Source organism: Lagopus leucura, unplaced genomic scaffold (assembly GCF_019238085.1).
Source record: "Lagopus leucura isolate 7727_CA_CO unplaced genomic scaffold, USGS_WTPT01 Super-Scaffold_100004, whole genome shotgun sequence".
Taxonomy (NCBI): Eukaryota; Metazoa; Chordata; class Aves; order Galliformes; family Phasianidae; genus Lagopus; species Lagopus leucura.
The window spans coordinates 61,559,466-61,584,838 of record NW_024962264.1 but is presented as its reverse complement, the minus strand read 5'-3'; the positions used below and the strand labels follow the sequence as shown (position 1 = coordinate 61,584,838).

The 25,373-nt window shown below is 39.7% G+C and overlaps 1 protein-coding gene across 9 annotated transcripts in view; it reads left to right on the top strand.

Annotated features, from left to right (window-relative positions):
* The window catches only part of ADD1 (adducin 1), a 58,526-nt gene that overhangs the window by 30,595 nt on the left and 2,558 nt on the right, over nucleotides 1–25,373 (top strand). For 2 of the 9 annotated variants that reach the window (XM_042871234.1, XM_042871235.1), the window contains 13 exons: nucleotides 725–876; nucleotides 3,973–4,053; nucleotides 5,104–5,253; nucleotides 5,512–5,655; nucleotides 5,786–5,884; nucleotides 6,254–6,430; nucleotides 8,773–9,024; nucleotides 12,101–12,202; nucleotides 13,567–13,656; nucleotides 14,513–14,605; nucleotides 19,699–19,855; nucleotides 20,592–20,774; nucleotides 21,509–21,604. In XM_042871234.1, the coding sequence (XP_042727168.1) occupies nucleotides 725–876; nucleotides 3,973–4,053; nucleotides 5,104–5,253; nucleotides 5,512–5,655; nucleotides 5,786–5,884; nucleotides 6,254–6,430; nucleotides 8,773–9,024; nucleotides 12,101–12,202; nucleotides 13,567–13,656; nucleotides 14,513–14,605; nucleotides 19,699–19,855; nucleotides 20,592–20,774; nucleotides 21,509–21,604 (1,776 nt within the window). Of the gene's footprint in view, nucleotides 1–724; nucleotides 877–3,972; nucleotides 4,054–5,103; nucleotides 5,254–5,511; nucleotides 5,656–5,785; nucleotides 5,885–6,253; nucleotides 6,431–8,772; nucleotides 9,025–12,100; nucleotides 12,203–13,566; nucleotides 13,657–14,512; nucleotides 14,606–19,698; nucleotides 19,856–20,591; nucleotides 20,775–21,508; nucleotides 21,605–22,334; nucleotides 22,370–22,516; nucleotides 23,939–25,373 lie in introns of those variants that run through there. The other 7 variants (XM_042871238.1, XM_042871240.1, XM_042871241.1 and 4 more) reach the window with 7 other exon arrangements.

Sequence of the window (25,373 nt, the reverse complement as noted above, 5' to 3'; positions counted from 1 at the left end):
TACTATTCACAGCTTTCTTTTGTGAAGTGGGAAAAGAAACATCAGAAAAAAGAGAAAAGAAACAAAAAAAGAAAAAAAAAAAACAAACCCAAAAACGCACACATGGAAAGAAGAAACCACCCAAATATGTGTGAATATGTGCACACACAGGTTTTGTGTTAGGATAAAACAATTCTGTGCTCCAGAATAAATCTGTAGTTGAGACGATCTCATGGCAGATTCTGCTTTATCACAGCTCCTCTGAATCATGCTTGTCAATGCACTGTAACTAGACTTATAGTAACTGTAATGCTTTACTATAATCCTCTATTTAGCTTGCATTTATTATTTCTCAATTAAATGACCTCACTGGGTGTATAATTCTTCTTTCCAGGGATAAAAACCCGTATGTTTCAAAAAGTGGAATATTTGAGGTTGCAATTCTCTGTTATCAATGAACAGTTGTATTTTATATGAGATTTTGCTAAAGAACTTATTGCCACCTTAACCCCAGTGAACATTAAAGAAGGAAACTTGTGCTGGCTCTACCTAAGATCTTGTCAGAGATCTTAATTATGTTGATGTAATATACATTATGACACTACAGTAATTAAATCTTGCTCTTCATTTCTAAGGCTAATATGTTGATATTAACTAGCAAGAAAAACCATTGCAACTGTGGTGGCTGTTATTGTATTCTAGCTGACACTGAACACAACTGCCTTGTGCTTTTTTCTCTTCTCAGGCCTTGGCATGGTGACACCAGTGAATGATCTCAGGGGGTCTGATTCCATTGCTTATGAAAAAGGGGAGAAGTTATTACGATGTAAATTGGCGGCTTTCTACAGATTAGCAGATCTCTTTGGCTGGTCTCAGCTTATTTACAATCATATAACAGTGAGTATTGAATCAATGGAGAACTGAACCAATTGTTTTAGAATACAAGTGAACTGACTCCCTCCATCATCTGTCTTTTTCCCTTTGTGTGGAAGAAGAGCAAAGTGGTATTGAAAGCAGTATAATAGTGAAGAGATTAGTCATTGCATCTCAAGAATAAGAACTGAAATGGCTTGGATGTCAGCTACATAGTCTGAATAGTGTCTTAGGAAAGTGAACGTGAAAAGTCTTACAATGAAATTTAAGGTTCTTAAAAGACTGAATCTTTGAGTATCTTAAATGGTTTGAGTAATTCTGTGTATTATTCTGCAAGCTGATGTCTTCATTTTCAAAGTGCTAAGCCATCTTTTCATTGGTAATACTATTGAATTTCATTGACAATTCTCTTCAGACTTCTTTGTAAAAGAAACTGTAGTATTTCAGAACATGAGTGGACTGTTTAGCTTAGTGTTGCATGCCAACAGTTTTCTTTGTGACTGAGTAACCGCTGGCATCTGTAATAAGAATGACAAGGAGGTCAAATCAAGGAGGTTTTGTGTCCCAGAAGGATGATCAACATGAGTCTCATGAGTGAAGTCACAGCTGTGGTGTGCAACTCAGTCAATTGTTTTCCTAACAAAGCTGGATTGTTGTAGGGTTTTGTTCCACATTGTAAAGGTGGTCCTTAATGTATTTTCAGTTTTTAATTGCAATCTGAATGAAATATGGCAATTTAATTATTTCTGCTTTCTGAGATTTCAAGGTGTATTATGAACTGATGAAGATAATAAGTGATATGAGTAGGTGCAGGATCAGGCAGTGCTGATTAGACCATGTGGTTCTTTTACTGAGGGAACGTATCCAACAGAGTGGTTCTTGTAAACAGCTGATTTTTCATACATGACATGAGAATTGCTTTTGTAAAAGGAATATTAATGCTGTAAAAGAATAGCAGGCAAGCAGTTTTAGAGATGGCTTTCTAGTGTCATATTTAGCCCTGGGAATATTTGAGTTTAGATACTAAGTTAAGCGTAATGAGGAGCTGTGTGCCCAGAGGCATAACTAAGGCCGTATAATTGGGAAATAATGCATCAAGTTTGTTTTCTTTTACATAGGAGAAGGAAAGAGAGCGTAGATAATGAAGTTGGATAACGCGTTAGCAGTTTAGTTGGAAGGTAGGGCACTTGGAGTACGAGATGTTGGAAATGTTTTGGATGTATTTTGCTTTTGAAGGACAAAGCAGTGTTGGAAAGTTTTTGGTTAATCGTTTGTCACCAGCAATGACAAGTGATAGTTAACTCTCTTATGCCTGGAAGGTGACTAAGATATAATTTACCTTGAGAAGTTGATGTGGAACAAGGTTGTTGCGTTGACAGAATAGTCTCATCTTTGTTCTGTATGCTTATATATGAAATGGTATTGTGGAAGTAAGGTGCTCTTCAGAATGTGGCAGATGTTATCACCTGATTCAGAGCTGGATTTTGACTCCAGGTTTTCTTTCGTTGTGAGTGAGTGATGTAATTTGCAGGTGATCACACTGAAGTTAAAGGCCACTAGTGTACTTCTTGGAAAATAGACTAAAAAGATGAAAACAGCCTTCTGTGAAGAGTGTCCCTGTGTAAGATGGAGGAGAAATGCTTTGTGAGCATATGAGAGAGCTGATTGCAATACCTCCGCTTCTCTGGATCCCTATCAATCTGTGTGTGGAAGTGTTCAGACTGGTGCAGTCCTGACGCAGAAGCAGAATTACAGAGTTACCAAGAGCTTTCATGTCAAGTAAAAGGATTTGTAGTAAACATGGGTGCCTCCAGGGCTAGGCAGAATTTGAGACTGCAGGTTTGCTGCAGCTACTTCATTCACTTGGTCTTGCTTTGCTTCGAGGGCATGAGTTGTTTATTGGATCTAATCCTGAAGTAGGGTGGTTTGGGAGATGCGACTTTTTGTTTATCTTTTTATGCTCAAGCTTTCTCATTAGCTTTTGGGGCATTTTAATAATGCCTGTTTTTTGTTTTGCATAATTAAGTAAAAGATTTTCTAGATCACTTAAAACTCTGCAATGGAGAATTATTTTGGTGATTCATAAAGGTACAGGTTAACTTGAACTAGCTGGTGCAGTTCAATGCTCGTGTGCTATGGCATGTAATCAGCTGGTTATCAAGGAAGGCAGATTTGTACCATAAACTTTCAGGACACTGATCAATTACTTGTTAAAAAAATTATTTTCCTGCAGTAGGAAGTACGGATCCATTTAATGTTGAAAGTAGTAGAAGACCTGAGTGAGCAAAAAGTAGGTGCATCTTGAGGCAGTGGAACGTTTGTGGGTTGGATGAAATTACTTGCAGAGCTTCCTTCAAACTTCAATCGCTCTGTGTTGACAAGTAGCAAAGTAGGGAACTTCATAAAATTGTATCTAAACATCATTTTAAAAGATCTCCGTGAGCTCAGAGAAACACACATCTGAAATGAGCAGTTTTGTTACCATGACTTATTTCTTTTAATTCTCCATTTTAACTCTCCATTGAGAAACTCCTAAATTATCTGTCCAGTACTTTTCATGGTGCAGTGTTGAAACTGATGCATTCCGAGCTGTGAATGTTTTGAAGTCAGCATTATTTTTGTATTATGAACTTGGTTATCTCACATGGCATCCCAGGACCAGTGGTGAAACCCTACTCAGCATCAAGAAATTTTAACTCTGTGGGCCAAATTCTTAGATTTTCTTACTTTTTCTTTTATACTTTCTATCTTACTGGAGTGTAAATACAGTTGAAGTATAAATTCATTCTTAAAAAAAAAAAAGGCAACACCTTTTTGCATTTATCACCATGTCATTCTCTTTATCTATAGTTATCTAGCTGTCTTTTCTGCAGAACGTAAGGACTTTGCAGTGTTCCACCAGCCTGAACAGCTGGCCTGCACCTACCATCTGAGTCTGTTCAGTGTGCCATAAGCGTGTTGACCATCTATCACAGCATACATGAAAGTTGTATTGCATGTGCTATAGCCATACTTGCTTGTTCCATACTCAGGAATTAAAAGTAACTTCCATGTTTTTGGGCCTTCTTGTATGCTTTATTAAAATATTCCCAATAACTTAACTTTTACTCTTATCCTTAGGCCAGAGTAAATTCTGAGCAGGAGCACTTCCTCATTGTACCTTTTGGACTTCTTTACAGTGAAGTTACTGCCTCCAGTCTGGTAAGCAGTGATAACTTTTCACATTTGTAAAATACATACAGCTGAATGTTTTCTAAGTGTTTAAATTCTGTCCTAGAGAATACTTCTTAAATTATTTTTTTACATGTTTAGGATTGCTTTATTGAGCGTGGTTGGCCTTGGTACTGCTGAGGTGTCTTTTAAGAAAGGTTTCTTTCCCTGTGTTCATCATCAGATGTCCTCCAGCTGATCAAGATGTAAACAGGAACCAGATCTTTTGAGTAAATTAACCACATCATACCCTTGAAAAGCATTGGCTGCTGAGTCAGGCTTGTTAAGGGAAACAACATGTATTTTTGACACAAATGCCAGTTTCAGTGTCAAGACATTCTGTCAGATACTTAGTTCAGTTGACATTGTTTAATCATTTAACAATTAGCTGAGACTGCAGATAAACACTCTTTTTGAGTTTTGATGGTAGTAGTTGAAGACACTGCACTCTTAGCTGTTAGCTCATGGGAAGCCTTTTGTAAGCATCGGTCTTAAGTTTACATTGCTGCTGAAGGCAGCTTGAGTTAATGCAGTGGGCTTCCTTATGCTGGAACAAAATGGAAGCTTTCACACTACTCTTCTGCTTCGACTCCTTTAAGATCAGTAACCTCTAGCAGAGGGATGAGGTGTTTGTGGAGCAGTAACCTTTCAGACTGGTGTTCCTTGTGACAGTAAAGGTCCTGAATACTCCCCCTTTGGCTTTCTGTGAAGTTTGGCTGTTCCTTACACAACTCCACCTTTAATAGCCTGTAAAATTTTGATTAAAAAAACTGTAAGAAAAGGAAATGAGGAAGGTAAGACCTACCCTTGTTAGTTCGGATCTTTTAGAAGAGATTAAGGAACACATGCTGGCTTTTGTGTTGTTGGGTGGGCTGATTTTTAACTTTCTCTGCTTGCTTTTATCTTTATAGCGGAAATGTAAGTACTTGTAAAAATAGAATAACAGAAGAAATTTATTTTTAAAGTTTCAGAGGTAGATGCTGTGTTAAATCAGATTTCTGTCAGTTTTTGATTTATGAAACAAATTCTTTTCATTTCTAGGTTAAAATCAATATTCAGGGAGATGTAGTTGACCGTGGAAGCACTAACTTGGGAGTAAACCAAGCTGGTTTTACTTTGCACTCTGCAATTTATGCAGCTCGACCTGATGTTAAATGCATTGTTCATATTCATACCCCAGCAGGGGCAGCGGTGAGCATGTTGTTTGGTTTCTGCTGTCTGTGTTCCATTTCCCTCCCCACATGCAAATGCATAAATATGTCAGTCTCTTCTTAATCATTGTTTTGCTTCCTTTATGGCTTCTGTAGTGGTCTAATATTTGTCTGTCTGTCTGTCTATCTATCTATCTATCTATATTTATGTATATAGCAATAGTTTTCCAGATATGTATATACCTAATTTTTTTTTCCTCTTGAAACAAGTTAAGTGTGTTGTTTCTATATTTCTCAGGTTTCTGCAATGAAGTGTGGCCTATTGCCAATATCACCTGAAGCCCTTTCTCTAGGGGAAGTAGCTTATCACGACTACCATGGTATCTTAGTGGATGATGAAGAAAAGGTGGTTATTCAGAAAAACTTGGGACCTAAAAGCAAGGTCAGTAGTTACAGCTGAAATTAAATGAGGTGTGGGGGGGAAGGGAGATGTTATTTAATCAGGATCCATATATAATTCACTGAAAATACTTGCATGATTTTTGTTAATCTTCTTTGCAATGACTCTCTAGGTCCTTATTCTAAGAAACCACGGCTTAGTATCAGTTGGAGAGACTGTTGAGGAGGCTTTCTACTATATTCATAACCTAGTGCTTGCCTGTGAGATCCAAGTAAGAATTTTAGTGTTTATTTTAATACTGCAGTCTGCTATACTGACCTTCAAACAGATTAATAGTTGTGCATTTTACTGGTTAAGTTATTGATCTAAATGAATGCAGTTATCTGTCAAATCATTATATCATCCAAACATCCAAAGCACTGGTTCTACCAGCAGTATCCAAATACTGAGCTAGAACCATTGCTATGGTGTGAATCCTTCTAAGAGTGTTTTTTAGAACCTTAAAGCAACTTTTATACAGTTGATTGGCTTACCTTTAAAATGAAGTAGATTTCTTTTGGTTTGTTGATTTTTACTTGTTTGTTTGTTTTTTTTTCCCTCTTCCCTCAAGAAACTAATAGTTGATTGTATTGTTTTTAAGGTACGTACTCTGGCCAGTGCAGGTGGACCAGACAATTTAGTACTGTTAGATCCTGGAAAGTATAAAGCCAAGTCTCGTTCCCCTGAGTCTCCATCAGGTGATGGTTCTGTATCTCATCCGAAATGGCAGATTGGTGAACAGGAATTTGAAGCTCTTATGCGAATGCTCGATAATCTGGTAAGGGAGACCTTGTTGTCTAATTGTTTTGCATGAGAATGTATAAAACACTTAGGTGCAGTGAAGTGGACTGCAGGTGATTAGGGTAATTTTATACATCCTGCAGCCCATTCCTTCCCAAAGATTAAAGGCTGTCAGAGAAGGAGACAACATGAAAAGCATCCAAAGAATTCTTCAGGTGTCTTATGTGGAGACACGACTTTCCTTGGTATCTGTTGTCTGATGGTTTTGGTTCTGGTCAGGCAGATCTTTGTGTGATGTAACATTTCCATTCAGTCCTTTGTTTCTTATCCCTCTGTTCCTAGCCCCTCCCAAAATGTGTAAAGCAGTATTAGGTGCAGAGCCCAGAATGATTTGATTTCTAACTTATTAGACACTACAGATCCTAGAAGAGCCCAAGAGGCAAACTTCAAAACAAAGAAATAAATTCATCTTCAGATAAAATGAGTAAAATCTTGTCTGTGATGGATGAGCACCTGCTAACGTTTGTTATCCAGCTGTAATGGCAAAGATGAAACTCTTCCCATAAGATGGCTGCCACTGGTGACTGTTAATGGTGGTAATCAACACTCCTGATTTAATTTGATTTTCTTTATAGAGTAAACTGTAATCTTCATGCTAATGCATATGACCTTAGCAGGATCCAGGCTGACAGTGATATCTGAAACATTTTTATCATATCTACTATGTAGTAAATAATGTTTTTTCCCCTTAGGTCAGTGGTCTATTTGTGGTATGGAAAAAAAAAATCTCCCTACTTCATAGCAATTTGTATATCTAATATTTTCATTATGAGATGGACTGATCATTGATATCCTGAAGTCGAGAAAAATTCTCATCGATGCAGTGAACAACAATCAGCCTATTAATGTAGTTAACTAAGGACAGTGGGCTCCCTTTGTCACTGACTGGTATCTTTGACAGATTCATTTGGATTTCATCTTCTCTAGGGAGCATCAGTTATATGTTTCTTATTGCAAACAGAAAGCAGGATCATGAAGGGAAGTAGCACAGCATTATTAGGAGCAGAAGAGCATGAAGAAGCTTACTGTCATCTGTTATAGGCCCTTACTGTTACAAATAGCCACATAGTAGATCAGACAGTTAGCTGCATCAGGCAGTAGGTAGGAGTCAGGATACACTTCAATCATTCAAAACATGGAACAGCAGTCAAGATAACATATGCTTACATATGCTTAATGCATAAAACTTACACAACAAAAACTAAGCCCAGGTATTCATGGCTATAGGGTTTCTTTACAGTTTTGTCTCTAAAGAATTTGAGTGCTTTGGGAGACTGTTCATGCTGTTTTTCTTTGGTGATACTTGGTAAGGGGAGGCTTCTTGGATAAACTGTTAAATGTCCTTTTCTTAGGGAAAGTGCTGAACAAAATCACTCGTTTTCAGCACTCGTGAGGCCGCACCTCGAGTACTGTGTCCAGTTTTGGGCCCCTCACTGCAAGAAAGATATTGAGGCCCTGGAACGTGTTCAAAGGAGGGCAACAAAGCTGGTGAGGGGTCTGGAACACAGGCCATATGAGGAGAGGCTGAAGGAGCTGGGAATGTTCAGCCTGGAGAAGAGGAGGCTCAGGGGAGACCTTATTGCTCTCTATAACTTCCTGAAGGGAGGTTGTAGTGAGCTGGGGGTCGGCATCTTCTCTCGTGTCATTAGTGATAGGACCAGGGGGAATGGTTTCAAGCTACGGCAGGGGAGATTCAGGCTGGACATGAGGAAGTATTACTTTTCAGAAAGGGTGGTCAGGCACTGCAATGGACTGCCCAGGGAGGTGGCGGAGTCACCGAGCCTGGGGGTGTTCAAGGAAAGGCTGGATGTTGTGTTGAGGGACATGGTTTAGTAGGAGCTATTGGGAATAGGTGAACGGTTGGACTGGGTGATCTTTTAGGTCTTTTCCAACCTTAGTGATTGATTCTATGATTCTATGATTCTATGATTCTATGATTCTATGTCTGAGAAAGTGAAGTCAAAAGGAAATAGGATGCTACTATTACAGGAGGTAAAAGGGGAAAAAAAAGAGAATTTTGGAGGAAGTGGAAAAGCATACGTAGAGAATGTAGATATAAAAGCAGATCTTGTTGAAAAAAGAAACCTTCAGTTTTATAAAACGTGCTGCATTTTAGATTGTTACGAGTTAGAAGAGATCCTTTTACGTGCCCTATATTTTTATCATCCAATTGCTTTTTATGTCCTTGCTTTTTAGCACTGTGAGAAACAGCCAGCAAATCTGATTCATACTTTTGTTTTACTGCAGTCAATGAAACGCAATAACTTATTGAAAACTATGGTGATGGGGAAGGCTTAATTCTATCTTCTGCTCCTTCAGGGTTACAGAACTGGCTATCCATACCGATGCCCTGCTCTGAGAGAGAAATCTAAAAAGTACAGCGATGTTGAGATTCCAGCTAGTGTCACGGGTTACTCCTTCACTAGCGATGGCGAATCAGGCACTTGCTCCCCCCTCAGACACAGTTTTCAGAAACAGCAGCGAGAGAAGACAAGGTGGCTGAACTCTGGCCGAGGGGATGATGCTTCTGAAGAAGGGCAGAATGGTGGCAGCCCCAAGTCGAAGACTAAGGTGTGGACGAACATTACACACGATCACGTGAAACCCTTGCTGCAGTCTCTCTCGTCCGGTGTCTGCGTGCCAAGCTGTATTACCAACTGCTTGGTCTGTGCCTACCTTACTGTTCATAGTTAGATGATGTAGAGCAACTTGGGGTGGCTGGCACTCAGAGGCTTTGGGAAGAAAAAGATAACTCTCCTAATTCTTCTCTTCTTTCTCACATAAAAAACTAAATTGCGTTTTACTAACCGCTTTATTGGGCTTTTCTTAGATGTGAGTTATAAAACCCTATCCCTTCATAAGGCTTAAAACTGCTTAAAACTTTGAAGCATCTGGTCTTCTTTTCTTCTGGCTTTTCAAGCTGATGGCCAAACAGATTGATTCATGGTTTTGATTGAGTATGTTCTGCATTCAAATAGTTTAAGGACAACATTGTTAGGAAGCTGCTCATTCTATCTGCACGAAAGCTGTTCAATGAAAGCAAAAATGGAAACTAACTATTCAGTGTGTTGTACAAATAACAAAACGTTACCCTCTGTTACATATGCCAACGTAATTTGCAAGCCAGTGGAGGTCTGTAAGTATGTGTGAGAGGATAGAGTTGATTTCGAAGTACTTAAGTGTTCTTTTTCTTTAAGCAGTTTTTCTTGCAATGTTCTTGAGCTTCCTTTTCTGTCTTGCTTACTATGCTTTTGTCTTCCCCAAAGCCTCTGAGTGTTCACAACCAGCTGCCTTCTGCATGTAGTGTTGCATGTAAGTAGATGGCCATAAATGGAAAGTCTTTCCTCCAGTACCAGCTGGGTGCGGCATGACTAAAGTGCAGCTCAGGCCATCAGCAGGCACTAATCGATAGATTCTGCAACGGTGCTTTTTTTTGTTTATCAATGCTGCTTACAGTTAAATCGTGCACTGAAAGATATGTTAATTAAGAAGCAAAACTATCAAATGCTTTCAAATGGACATCAATACTGTTGGTTTGTAACTGTGGTTTTGTTATTTTCTTGGGCATATGCAGGGCTTCTAAAATGCAGGCAGGGATTTGCACGTGAGCAAGCTTTTGTAACAGCTGACTTCACACCTAGCAAATGAGTTCTGTGGTGTTCCAGTAGTGATAGTATGTATGGTAGTAGGGTGGTGACAGATAAGTTATGAAAGATAGAATTGGTGCTCTTGAAAAGGAAATATTCCTTCCCCTTATTTACCCTCTCAGAATTCAACTTTACCTACAGTCGACTTTAACTACAGTCAGAGTTCTGTATCTTTGGAATACCTCCACGCATTGAATACTCAGGCAATGTGTGCACTAAAACATCCAGTGTTAAAATACAGGAACACCTGGAAAAAATACCATCAAGGATCTCTCTGTCTGTGGTATTTTTGTTCTGTTATTTTGGCTTAAGAAGTGAACATACAGTGTTTCTACCATCAACTTTTTGTTAAACTTAGCCATAGTTTGTCCTTTGCTGGAAGAAAACTTAAAGCTAGGCATGCATTTGGAGCATGTTGTGTTTTTAACCCTTGCTCACCGAGTAGGCAGTATTTTATATTTGAAAAATCAGTGAAAAATTGAAGCAAAATTCAGAAACTGGTCTTGTTTAATGATATGCTGAAGCAGTAGAAAAATTGATGCATTGCAACAGGTTTGTATGTTTGAATTTTTTAATGCTTGTTATTAACATAAGAAAAAATAGCTTGTTGTATTGAGGTTGTTTCTATATTTGTTTTGACTAAAAATTATCTTTAATGAAAAGCTGGAGTAGTTTTTATCTGAGAAGATAATCATCAGTGAGTATTTCACAGCTCCATGTTCATTCCATTCTTTACTTTACAGTTGCAAAGCATTTTAAGATTCTGTTGCTTTTTGAAGTTTGACAGTTTCTGGCTATCTTATTATTTCTTGAAGTTATTAAGGAAAAATGCATAGCATTTGCTCTATAAGCAGGTTTGCTTTACTGTTGAGTGCATTTTCTATGCAATAGTGATCGAAAATCAGGACACCACATATAATAAACGTATCGAGGTGTAAAGTTAATTATGCAGCAAATTGAAGGCAGCTTCATACTAAATGCACTGATCAAATAAAGCAACCTTTTATGAAGAACCCATAAAGCGCTTACAGTTTGTGTTTGGGATATTTTTGTAACCTTTTAAGCTCTAAGTTATAAAATATTCGACATCACCAAACTGTTCCTCTAGGTTGCTGTGCTGATACAGCTACACATTGTCTGTGCAGAAACTAATTCTGGAAACAGAACATTTCGCTGAAATAGCTGATTTTAATGCAAAACTTTGGTGATGCCCACTCTTGCTTCACAGTACAGAATCATTCACTAAACCTGGTTAGTGGCATCACATTGCTTTTCATACTTCTGTCATCTTATGCTTTAAGTTCGCTTTGATGTCTGTTGAGTACCAGAGGATTGAATCAATGATCTCTCTGTCTCTCTCGTGCTATTTTGTAAAAACACCAAGTGCAGAAAATGAACATGGCAGTGACAGGGTTTCAGAACTCGTGTCTTGGATCTTGCTGTACTTTGTTTGGGTGAGATACAGTGTCCTTTTTGAATGCGTGTGAACTCACTTTGAAATTTCTGATAAGTGTCCCTACAAATAACAAATCCTGTTGGAGTTCTCCTACTCCTGTATTAATATAAATCTCTTCACAAAATCAGAAGTAGACTGTGCCTAGAAACATGAAACCCTGCAGCTGTCAGAGTGGTCAAGTGCACAGAAAAAGAGCTTAAAGCTCTCAGTCTTCATAGTCTCTGAATTGCACATAGCTGTAGTAAGTGCATCGCTTTGGGTGGAAGCTATTTGCAAGCTGAACCAGCTCTTTGGTCTTTATTGTTATTGTTACTTGCTTGACTCAATCGAATGATTCTGATACCTAGAAATGTATCTGAAGGTGCAGTTTATATTACTGAAGAAGGAAGCAACTTAAATATTCTTAGAAACAAATAGAAGAATGCAATCATTGGTTCAGTTCTCTGTTATGTATAATGCATGATCAATTCTTATGTGAATTTGCTGCTGTGTGTCCATAGCCATTACAGCAATTCTGACTGTTCAACTGTTCTTGACGTTGCAGTGGACTAAAGAGGATGGACATAGAACTGCCACCTCTGCTGTCCCTAACCTGTTTGTTCCATTGAACACTAATCCAAAGGAGGTCCAAGAAATGAGGAACAAGGTTGGTAATAGCAGTAATTTTTTGTATTTATTTCATTATCATTATGTTAAGTTGCATGCTGCTGGTGGACTAACTTCACTGTGATGGAATTTTTTCAGTAAGACGACTTTGGTATTGCCTTCCTCCTTTCTAGCTAGATACAGAAACAATTCCTAGTTGTTCTGAGTCATCTCAGAAAAAGATGGTATTACTGTCCACTGCTTGAAGACTTCTATTGTCTTGTCTTTTGTTACTGTCAGACCAGATACTTCTGAGATGAGCACCACAGAGTTCATGGCAGTACTTTTAATCCCTAAAGTCATACTCTTATATGAGTGATCTGTTTTGATTTCACCAGTTGAAATTGTAGACAAAGTTTACAGATTTCTCTCTCTGTATTGTATTTTATCCAGTATGCAGATTTCAGATCTTCTTGTCACCAGTCTTCCAACAGGAAAGCATTGAATACATTCATTTTATCATTTTATTTCTTTAAACTGTTGTCACGGTTTTGTAATTTTGCTGCTGGTGTTTATACACCAGCATCCTGTTAGTACTTAGCTTGTTCTTGGATGTTTTGCCTACTTCTAAGTGATGGCCATAAGGAACACAGGAGGCAGTGTTATGTCATGGTAAATTCTGCACAGGGTTTGTGGCAGGAGTACAAATTTGTGCTCAGAGGTCTTGTATGAAGTTGACAGAGCTTTTGCTTTTCCTGCTTCAGCAATGTAAAATAATGATCACTTGAAATAAGAGGTGGAGTGAAATTGCTGAGTGGTTTCTTCCTGTTTGAAACAGAAATATTGTTGTAATAAAAACTTGAATGAAGTGTCTAAAAGGGTAGATGTAAAACTTCTGCTCTCCTGAGGACAAAGGCAATATTTCAGAAACAAGTACTGAAGATGCAGGACTTCATAGTTCTTCGCTTTCTGAAATAAGAAGTACCAGTAATGTTATGTTTGTATACACGTGTGCATGTATTTTTACACAAACAGTAAGTTCTGGAGGAAGATGATATTGTGGTACACTGGGCTGACAGCAACCTGTAAAGGACACATCATGTGTAACAGACATATAAAAGTGACCTCTGTGCTTCTCTCTTTACTTATGTGACTTGATCTGTACAATTTTACGGCAAACCACCACTAAAAAACAAGAGACAGCACGTGCTGTGGTACCTGTGGGCCAAAGTCTGAGAAATGTGGTGAAACAAACAAACATGGAACGTGCCAACCGGCATTAATAAGCACAGTTTAGTGATGGGTAGGGCTACAGCTGTCTACATTAGTTGCAGCCTGCTGGCAGGTTCACCCACCCCTTGAACAAAACAAAAAAGTTTTTCCTCTGTTGTTTACGTGACTGTGTTCTGCTGCTTTCCTTTCCAGATCCGAGAGCAAAATTTACAAGATATTAAAACTGCAGGCCCTCAGTCGCAGGTTCTTTCTGGTGTAGTTGTGGACAGGAGTCTTGTACAGGTGAGAGAACAAAATGCCTAAAACCATTGGCTTAATCAACTGTGTCCTCTTCTTTCACCTAATGTGTCCCTATAAAATTATTCTTTAATTGGCAGAGGGTAACTTTTTATAAGGTAAGTCTTAGAGGTAACACTGTTGTCTTTGCAAGAGTGCTCAGGATCAGAAATTTAAGAGGCTTCAGTCATGTAGCCCAAGCATGTCTGTGGAGGATGCTCCTATTTTTTTTTTAATTTTCTTTATTTTTTGCTGAACATAATGCATGACATTCAGAAGGCTTATTTATGTAGGTTAGATTCTTGTTCAAAACTAGTTGGTCTGTGTGACAACTTTTGTTTGTTTGCTCTCCAAGGTTATGTATCTGTTTGAGCACAGCAGGCTTACAATGGGGCCTTACAAATAAGTGTTGTGTGTTAAACATATCTTACATAATATTTTAGTTGAAGAGCAGACTGGGGGAAGAAAGCTGTTATACATCAGTAAATTTCCAAGCGCTATATCTGAATATGCTATGGACATCAACTATCAACTGGAATCATAGCTCAAAATAAAATAAGAATCAGAGCTATGCAGTTACTCTATTAAACGCGCCTGAAAGATTTTAAAATCTGTACATCTGAGTGCTGTAACTGCCCTGAAACGCATTTGTGGTACACTTTAAGAAGTTTGGCAAGTCTTATTGTGACCATAGCTTTACTTATGTTGGGCTTCGTTTTGTGTGCATGTCAATTCATTGTCATTGCAGTTTTATCTACCAGTTACTGTTTCTTTGCATGTTTTTAGCAAGCACATAATGCTCTTGGTTGATGTTTTAAAGCCCGGGCTCGGTTTGCTCTGTTTACTCAATTTACTGTTGCAGGATGCTCCCCTCTCAGACTGTACGGAATCTATTGAAGGGCTCGATCTCACAGAGCAGGCCTTTAGTCCCGCTAAATCTCTGTCTGTTAGAAAGGTACTGCCCTGTCATACTGCTCTAAATACTGTTGTGCACCCTTCGTTGTACCTCTTCCTTACCCTGACCTCTTCCCTCTGTTAGCTCATGATTTAGCTATAGAAAAAAGTAAGATGGATCTCCAGATTATGTATTTGCAATTATGCAAGCAGTTGCTTTACCCTGTTAAAGTGTCTTGTAAGGATTTTTGTCTTTCTTTGTCTGTAGAAACTGATTGGGAAATATTTTTGCTATTAAGGTGCTGATTAGGGTCTGCATGTAGTTGTTTTTTTTTTTTTTGCATGCTATTAGTATTATTTTTTTTCTAATTTGAAGTCCATTTGGAATTAGCTTAATGTGAGTTTGATTACATCAGGGTAATTCCAAAGGCATCCACGTGCCTGGTGTCACATCACGGGTCAGGTTGTGATCCTACGCTGTTAGAAGTCGTTTCCTTAAAACTTCTCCCACTTCAAGATTATTGACTAAAGCCCCACACATCCAAAATATATTGGCTTTCAGAATGTATCCACACTTGTGCTTAAAGTAATATGCTTTAAATGCAGAACAAATTCAAGAAATGTGTATCTGGTTGTCTTTGAAGCTGAGTGAACAGGTTTGCAAGTTGGAAACACTCAGCCCTTGGTTGTCTTTCTCTCCCAGGTTTTGGAGGGCTTTCTTAGGAGTGATACAGCACAGAAGCACAGGGTGTGGATGAGCATCTGTCTCTCATCTACTGCAGTATTTTAGCTTAAATCTTGGTCTAGGCTGTGCCTGGCATTTCATTGTAAGAATATAAAAATAGTTTTTCTATTAAAAAACCAGAATAATTTGAATTACGCTGTTGTTACAAATCCCATGACTTTATAGCATTTCCTCGTGTAATCAGTCAGTTTGGGTTACAGGTCAACATACCATGGTGAGGATTTGATTGAGGGATTTTTCAGGTTACAATTTGTTTTATCCATATTCTGAAAGGAAAATTGGTAAAATACTATTTCCAGGTTTAAGAAGAGAAGTAAATAAAATACTTCAAGGCAGTGCCTGCTCTTTATTCTGGCAGCTTTTCTGCTTGATAATAATAACTTTAAAGTCAAGTATGGTTTTTATAATCAATATTCATTGGTAATCACAACACAGGCAGTTTGTTTCATTGCAGACATCTGTAGTATTTCTCAAGCATTGCTGTTGAATAGTCTTTCTGTGAAACTGGTCAGATAGTTCTCAATTTGATTGTTAGAGTTTAAACATCCAAGTGACGTTTCCTCTTTGTAGTGTGGTGAAAGTGCTTTCCTCCTGGAATGTCTAACATTAGATCCAAATGGCAGTTACACAGGAGTGGCCAATTTCCTTACGTTTCTTATCTTCATAGGTATTGTGACATGAGTGCTTAGAGAATTTCCTGTTGATGGAAAAGTTTCGAAAAGATAAAATTTTTAAAAGATGATGCTGAAAATTAATCCAGTACTGTGGAAAAAAGGCAATAAAAGCTTATGGCACCACATAAACATCACAAGGAGGGGGAAGGAAGCATTAAGGAGACCTGCACACCGGGGGCTTGGGGACTTCTGAGTACCGGATAATTAAAAGTCCTCTCTTGACGATTTCTGAGACACTCAGTTGCAATTAAAGTAAAAAGTCCCATCCAACTGCAGTAAGGCTTAAAATGTTTTGCATTTTCAATTAACGTTAAGATTCGGATTAAATTCTATCGTATTGGAAAAAAGTCCTGTTTGTGAACAGTCTGCATGCAGTGCTTTGAGTCTGTTGTGCTTTCTGGCTGCAGTAGTAAGTTCTCCGTTTTGCCTCATCATTTGCTTTTTCAGTGCTCTGAGAAGCCCTGCTGCGCCGCAGCGCAAACTGCTGCATCATGAAGTGTTATTCCTGTTACAGAGCTGGTTAACTGAACTTGTTGGCTGGACCGAGAGGGAATGCTGGTTCTTCTCACCAATAACCATTCTACAATCTGATAAAAATGCACATAAATTTTCGACAGGAGAATTATGAGTACAGGAGAATTGTCTGTTTCCTTAAAATGAAAATTCTATGGTTTTGCTCTTGCGAGAAGCCTCCCAGTTCTGCCTTAGAGGTGGCACTGTTTTAATGGTGACTTTTATACAAACAGTCCTCTAAGATTCTCCTTTCTCTTTTTTGTTTGGACAATGGCACTGCATTCGTGTCAGATTGTATAAGTGTGACTGCTAACATTAGGTAGATACTGTGAACTGTGTCTGGTTAAGAGACAAATTGGCATGTCTAAAGGTGCCAGTTTTGCCCTGTCTGTCCCTGAGAAGACAATGAAGTGCTTGCCTGGTGAACGACAGTCATGCAGTAAAGTTGGTGGAGAAATGCAAAATTGGTAATCAAAAATTTCCTTTGGATATGTGAAGTCCCATGTTCAGAATGAAGATGTATTATGTATCAACTGACCGTTGCTTTCTTGGACCTCTGTGGGACTGTATGGCCCCGAGAAAGTTCTTAGGAGTAAAAAGACATGCTGTTCCTGGATGTAATTTCTCCTCTGGTGGAGAGAATGTTGATGCTCAGCTATTTGCACATGCACTGGGCTCTGGTGGGGCCTCATCTGGAGCACTGCGTCCAGTTCTGGGCTCCCCAGTACGAAAAAGACAGGGATCTCTTGGAAAGAGTCCAGCGGAGGGCCACGAAGATGGTGAAGGGCCTGGAGCATCTCCCCTATGAGGAAAGGCTGAGTGAACTGGGTCTGTTCAGCCTTGAGAAGAGGAGACTGAGAGGGGACCTGATCCAGGTCTATAAATATCTAAGGTGTGGGGGGCAGAATGGCGAGGCCAGACTCTTTTCAGTGGTGAGTGGAGACAGGACAAGGGGAAATGGCCAGAAACTGCAGCATAGGAAGTTCCGCACAAACATGCGCAAGAACTTCTTTACAGTGAAGTGACGGAGCACTGGAACAGGCTGCCCAGGGAGGTGGTGGAGTCTCCTTCTCTGGAGATGTTCAAGACCTGCCTGGATGCCTACCTGTGCGACCTGCTGTAGGGAACCTGCTTTGGCAGGGGGGTTGGACTCGATGATCTCTGGAGGTCCCTTCCAACCCCTGCAGTTCTGTGATTCTGTAATTAAACTTCTGTCATGGATCTAATGCTAGAATCAGCTTAATGCAGGTGAATCATCACAACATTCATTTTCCTTCGTTGCCCTGTTTGATGAGACGGTGCCAGTCTTCTGTGTGGAAATGTATTCCTTCTCTGCAGCCTCTTCAGTACGCAAAGCACCTCCAGACTGATTTTCACATTCAGTTTCTGCAAATGTTTGTAGGAATCTCCAGGCAGCGTGGTCAGACTCTGCAAAGTCTGTCTACTTTAGCATTCTATTTCAGAGATCTGTACTACATCCTCTGCGAGCACTTAGTCCTGTGTATTCCCTTTCCTTCTGTCTTGTGTTACTTTTTCCATTTCTGCTTTCTGCTGTCTCTCTGTACTAGACTTGGAAGGCTGCTCAGTGGCCTTCTCTGTGAAGCAGTGCATCCCTTCTTGGATTTTTATGTGATTTAGAGGAATTGTTCTGCAAACCTTACCAGGTTACTACTTGGATTTATTTTCCTCTTTAAATTGATCACTCTACACTTACAATTTTCACTAGTGACCTTTGTCTTGGATTATTGATACTGAGCAAAATTTGGTGTGATAATCTGGAAAAAGTTTTTAGCATGTGAATTTTGCCTTTCTGGTCTCTAATGTAATTCTGCTTTTAGAGATCAAAACCACAGTACCTAATCCGGTTTCTGTTGTTGCCTGATCTTTTTCAGTATTACTTCTCTCAGTTCAAACATACTCAGCTAGTACAAATACATTGGCTTCAAATTATTTATTGCACTAAAAATGACCAGCTTGGTACTGGCAGTTTGTCAGAAGTGCTGTTAGCATCCAGAAGAGTACTGTGCCCTCTTTTAGTTTTCAATTCTGCAGTGAAGATCTCATTGTGTTTGTCCACCAAGCGTGGATATAGAACGTTTGTGTCTTCTTTCAGCTCCGGGTGGTTTTTGAACTCTGCTTTCTCATGATCTCTTTCAAGTATTGATACAAATAACGTTTGAATATGACGGAAGCAAATCAATACCCCATTCTTTTTTGGTAATGGAATTCCGTTACCTCTTTTCAATAACAAAGACAGTTCAGGCTTCACAGGGAGAGGAGATGCAGACCACGTGGGGCTCATTTCCAAACTGGTGATGTCAAACCAAAAGTCAAGCTAAACTAGAGCTCTGTATGTCCATTGGAAAAACAAATGCTAAAACAAGTGACCTGGGGGATACAGCAGGTATCCAGGCAAGCATCTTCTGTGTCTGAGGTGATGAAAAGCCAATGGCTTTAGTCTTTTCTATTTGAGCAGAGAAAACAGACTTGCAGTCCTACCACTCGAGAGTCTCTGATGCAGCTGCTTTGTTCATGAAGACTTGTTATGCTTAGAATTGCTAACTTTATTTGTGTAACATTTTTACGTAGCTTGTATGGCAAGTATTATAGATGTAAATATGCTAACCCATAATCTTATGGTTAACCTTAATATTGCTTATAGCTAACAGTTAATCCAGTGCACACAGCACACACACAAGATGGCTTTTTACTGTAACATCTGTTAGATGTTATGCAGTAGCTGCTAGAAATGGCTTTTCTCTTATTGTTTTTTTTTTAAGACAACAAAACAACAGAAACTATGAGCTGAGTCATGTAACTTCTACAGGTATTCTGTGCCCACATGGCCTTGAACTTGGGCCTACTATCCTGTTTCTTTTGTGGGGAGGAAAAGCAACTTGCTACTTGTGTGATTTTCCCCGTCCTTCAGCTAGGCTGGCTGCCCTTTGGCTTAGGGCTTAGTGGTGGGTAGTGGGCATACTGGTGTGCTTCTAGAAGTAGTCAGCACCTGCCTTCTCCTTTATGTTAACCTGTTGTAGATTTGAAAGGAGGGGAAACAAAGCATACATGGAATATTTTCTTTTAAATTATTAATATAAATGAAAATCAGCGTAGCATTTTTCAGATTATCATTTTATTTTGGTTGCTTTATAGCCACTGTACTTCTCAGCATTCTGCGAGTTACTGCTGGGTTGCAGATGTGTCTTAATTTTCTTCTGCCAGGGAGAACTGGTGACTGCTTCGAAGGCAATAATTGAGAAGGAGTATCAGCCCAAAGTGATAGTGAGCACAACAGGACCAAACCCCTTCAACAAACTCACTGATCGAGAGCTGGAGGAATATCGCAAAGAAGTAGAAAGGAAGCAGAAGGGACCAGAAGGTTGGTTTGTCTGCGTGTTTTTTCTGTGGTAGACTGTAATAAAAGCAAGTTTACGAGTCGTTGGAACATGGATTGTCTGCAAAGGCTATGGATACATTATTCTGTTTGTGTGTTACAGTTTTTCCAGTATGTATGAAGAATATTAAAAGAATATTTGAGATAGAAAGTGCGATGGAAGTGTTACAGCGTATTTGGTAAAAGGCATCAAATTGATTTGAAAAATTATCCTAGTAGGAAAACTGGGGCATTCAGTATGGTCACTTGCTGCTGTTAGGAAGCTGAAAGCCTGAATCTTCATTAAAACACATTTAGGTACTGCAGAGTATAGTGGTTTGTTCTGTTCTGCTGTGCTCCCCTTGGCACCAGAGGTAGTTGAGGTTGGGGTGAGATGATGCTGCAGCTTTTAGTGGCAAAGCTACAGTTTTCTAACTTGCTGACATTTGTGGATTTGAGAATCTGTTGATTTGGGAAGACACAGAACAAAATGTGTATTTGGAAATGACACATCATGAGGACTTCCCCAGCAAAAGAGGCGCTTATGATGAGAGAATCTTAGCAGAGCAAGTTTGTTCCTGCACCTAAAGGAGTTATCCTGCACCAAAGGAGTTATCCTGCTTTACTTGTGTGAAGTTTTACAGTGCTTCTGTCTTCTGCTGTTAAGGTTTGAAACTGATGCAGGAGGCAGAAGTGTGATGTCTTTAACAGTGTGTGTTCCCTGCTTCTGCTTCTTGATAAGAAAATGTAGGAACCCCTGGAGACTCTTTATGTTCAGTTACGCAAGTATTGGATTCTCTGGGGACTGGGATCACACGTGTCAGCCAAGAAGAGCCAGATGGGCTGAATTCCTCCCTTAAGGAATTTCACACGGCAGTGATCAAAGCATTAAGGTCCAATCCTGACCTTTTGGCTCAGGCCTCAGGTATTATGAATATGGCACAGTTGCACTTGCAATCTAAGGAGCAAATTCTGTACATCATGCGGAGATTCTGTCATTTGAATCCTATCTGTGGGACTGATTTCACTTCATAACTGTTTGGGTGAATGGCCCGGAGCAACGTTTTTGTGCTGTTCCTGATGTATGATGTACCACTCTCTTAATGTTTTTGGCTGTTTCAAGCTGGCAGCAAGGGGACCCTCTTACTAATAGCAAATAAGCAAACCACTGTGAAATCGGTTTTGAATCACTTGATTGCTGCATGTTTCTCTGATCATCTGTGCAATCCTTCATTCTTAGCTCTTAGTACGCAACTTTGTTTACTCCAAATTTCAGCAGAACATTCAAAGCAAGCAAAAGAGCACTGTCTTGGATTGGTCTGATAGCACTTCCCCTCATATTTATGACCATGACTTCCTAGTGATCTTTCTCATGAATTTTCCTAGGACAGTGTGCCGTTCCAGATCATAAACAATTACATCATTCATGTTCTTTTGTTTAAAAAACAGAACAAAAACAAGCACAACCATGGCTTGAACAGTTTTGTCGATATGAAATTTCTTTTGCTTGTTTTGATGGTATTTAATATTCTGACAGAATGTTGATTCAGAAAAAAATGTGTTCAGATTTCGTGTGCATGAAGCAAAAGGACACATTGGTGTCCTCCCATGCTGAAATATTTTGTGTGCCTTCTCAGTGTCTGTCTGTCCCTTCTGCAGAACCTTCAGAAGACGGCAGACAACAGAAGGAGAGAAGCCCCCCTGAGCACAGCTCAGCCTGCACGCCCCCAAGCACCCCCATGAAGGCAGAGGAAGGTAAGTGCTGCTCTGGGGGCCGGGGCAGCCACTAACTGCATTGCTGGTGACTGACGCATGAACATCTGTCAACTACTATCTACTAAGGGTCAATTTCTTCTGGTATTCTTTGGATACTGCCTAAAACATACGACACTGACCTGTAACAGGAGTTCTGCTTACAATAATAAAGAAGTGTGCATTAATATAAAGACAAAATTATCCCTGCAGAATTGCCTTGTCATCGGTTGTGTTTACCAACTGATTTATCTTTTTGGTCTATTTTCTGCAAGAAAGAATTGCTCTTATGAAATGAAAAGTCTGGTGCTGAGCCAGACACAAATCAAATGCTTTGGTAAATCTTCACTGATTGCACACTTCTTAAATGTTATTGTACTTGGATTACACCTCAGTAAATAACTTTCCAACTCAGTTTCCATATTAGTTTCATTATTTGCTAACCTTACGTGGTAATTAAAGCTGAAATGAGACAGGGCTGTTAGAGTCTGTAATTTCCTTGCAAAAGGATAAAATAACATTCTTGAACGGGTGTAATCTGATTTTTGTCTTGTTTCCTTTACCTCGTACATGGAATATATCACTTGTCTGTTAGTCTTTCATTCACTACTTCATCTCATTCTGTTTCTATAAGAATGGTTGCAACCATTCTTCTAATTTAACACAATGGCTGTGATGAATGCATAGATTCTCTACTTGTGCTTTTTTCTTCTTGTGGCTGCGTTACAAACAGGAGATGGATATGCTAAAGAGTACCTGTTACCATAGTAAGTATCATTCCATACTCTGACTGGCTTACGTGCTTTGCTTCACTCTTGCTTCTTTGTTTCTACGTTTTGGTTGTTGTTGTTGTTGCTGTGTGTTTTTTAAAAAGCAGCTTTTCAGCTGAGGCCCTGATTTCTTTGTTTCATGAAGTCCTAGGCAGTTATGGGCCCTGTGTGACAATGCACTCTCCTTTGAAAGACGCTGCAGAAGTGACATTGTGTGTTTCCATACCTGTGTCCGATTCCTTACAGTTTCAAAAGGAATAGTCTGAAGTTGTCTCCTAGCTGTAGCTGAAGCAGGTCTGAGAGTTCTGCCCCAAGTTTGCTGCTGCCTGACTTAGACTGTGTGCTGAAAGTGCCTTGTGTACTCCAGAGCAACAGTGTTGCCACTGAGATGGGCTGAAACTGATAATCCAGCAGGGGTCTGTGTGGAAGTGGAAATGGAACTGCTCACAGCCTGGCTGCCAAGGAATGACAGCAAGTACTTGGTGGCAGCAACACGACAGCTGTTTCAGCCGGCTCTGCAGGGCTGCCTCAGATTATACTTTAAATTAACAAGGATGTTTGGCCCGCTCCATTTGTGTGTCCTGTTGTATCCGAAAGTCAGTGTGTTTGTCATAGATACGAATATTAAGTTACAGTGCAGAAAACTGCGATGCTACTAATGAGCTTCTAAAACCGGAGCGTTCTTTTAAACACAGTGCTGTTCTACGGACTCCTCTAGGCATAGAAGTTTTGCAGGACAAACATACAATGCTTATTTTAGAGACTGAAGCAATTGAAATTGCAGGCCATGACAACTTTGGCTGGCAGAAGTTCTGCCGGCTGGCAGTGTTCTCTGTCTACAAGCACTCCTCAAGTTTTTTCTCATATCCTTTCTGTTAAAGTGTGGCTGAAGTCAGAAAAGTGTTTCATGTTGACAGTTATAGCCCAGTTTGTATGTTTGTCCTCGTAAGTTTGTGTTTAAAAACAGAAACCTTTATTTTCGTAAATGCTGGTTGTAAATAAAAGTATTAATTTTACTTTTCAAAGCTCTCTTATGCCAAAATAGAGAGAATGGCTGTAGGCCTGACTGTTCTGAAGGGGGCAGGAGAAAAGAACACCTTCTGAAACTTCTGGGGTATTGTTTCATTCTTATACTGTGAATGGGTTTTGCAGCAATTTTTTGTCTAATTGATAAATCTTCCTAATTTGGTAAAGCAGTGCCCTTAGTGAGCCAGATGGACAGGGAGCAGATGTTTGCTTCACACTAATCTGTTTAGTAGAGATGCCGGTAATTTGGCAATCTGGGAAGGATGGTCCTGGATTAACAAGTTACAAAACTGGTTCTATTTATGCACTGCTTAGGCCAGCTGGCAGATGCTGTCTCATTGCCTGGAGCTTCCCAGGTGCCCACGGTAAGAAGCTCTAAAATGGCAAATCTGACTGATGGTCAAATATGGCACCTGTTCTAAAAACCAGGCTGCTGCTTTCAGTGAAGTCCAATCCAAGAAGGTGGTAGTGGCAGCAGAGAGCTGTGGGTGCTGCTTCATTCCTTAGGAGGAAGTTTTTCACAAAGGCTGGTGATGCACTGGAACAGGTTGCCCAAGGAGGCTGTGGATGCCCCATCCCTGGAGGCATCCAAGGCCAGGCTGGATGTGGCTCTGGGCAGCCTGGTCTGCTGGTTGGTGACCCTGCACATAGCAGGGGGGTTGAAACTGGATGGTCATTGTGGTCCTTTTCAACCCAGGCCATTCTATGATTCTGTGCATGTGTATGACACAGCTGTACACATTAGGCTAGAGCCTCAGGAGACAGCTTGTAAATAGAATTGCTTTCTCTCTTTTGCTGTTTTATGCCCTTCTCGCACTGCAACCTTTAAACTTCTAACGTGCGTGGAGCATTTGGAGCTGAGCTCTGGTTTGCTGTGTTTGCTTAACATCTGAGATGGCTGTGGTGCTCTGGGGAAAACAGGTTGATTTCCTGCAGGTGTTCACAGAACAGCCCTGTGATGAGGAGTAGGATTGCAGGTCTGTCTGGCAGAAATGAAATGGACGGTTTGTTTTTTCCCTAGGGAAAATGGGAAAGTATAAACTATTTGCTGTAAATTCTTTTGAAAGCCTTCAGTGTTCTGAAGATGAAGTTCTGAAGACAAAACCAACAATAATAGAACTTTCAAACTGGGGAAAAAATAGATGCCTTTCTTTTGTGCCTGCCAATGCCAATGGCCTGGATTTTGTTCCAGATTTCTCCTTACATAACATGAGTGGAGATGTGTTTGACACCGCAAAGGAGACACTTCTCAGCTTCAGCGCAGGGAGGGAACTTTAGATGTGATAGTTGTTAAATTATGTATGCAGAAAGGAAAGCTTTCAACAGAACCTGTGTAAAGCATGGTGGTTCATGGGAGAGGTGCTACAGGCTGGAGTGTAGTGCTGAAATTCACCTCTGGACGTGGATTTTTTGATCCTCCTTCATCCAGGGGTGAGAGCTGCTGTATCGCATAACCTGCTGAGCTCTTTCAGTTGGATAAACTACATGGATTTTACTTACGTGACAAGAGTCCATCATTCGTACTCACATATCTTGCAAAAGCAGTGAAGCCTTTGTGATAGGATAAGACATTAATAAACTACATCTGTTAGCTCTCATGGAAGAACATTATGGAAATCCGTGTATCGCAGTTCAAAGCTGGCAAGCCAGCGGTGGACAGTAGTTACAAATCAGCAATTACTGCTATCCCAGCAAGTTAAAAAATAATAATAATAATAATAATAAAAAATCAAGATGCTGAACTTCGTGATGCTGTCTTCAATACCAGTGAAAACTGTAGGTTCAATTCCTGCTTACTGTACTTAAGTCTCGTGTTGCTTGCAAATGTTACATGAGACACAAGCGAGAAGTCTCAAGTTATGTTCTTGCTGCACGATGCCCACAGAGTGAGTCCAGCTTTAGCTCTTCTGTGGTTTGAAGAAAGGAAAAAAAACAACACTTTAAAATATCTTATTTCTGTCTCTGTGCTGAAAGCT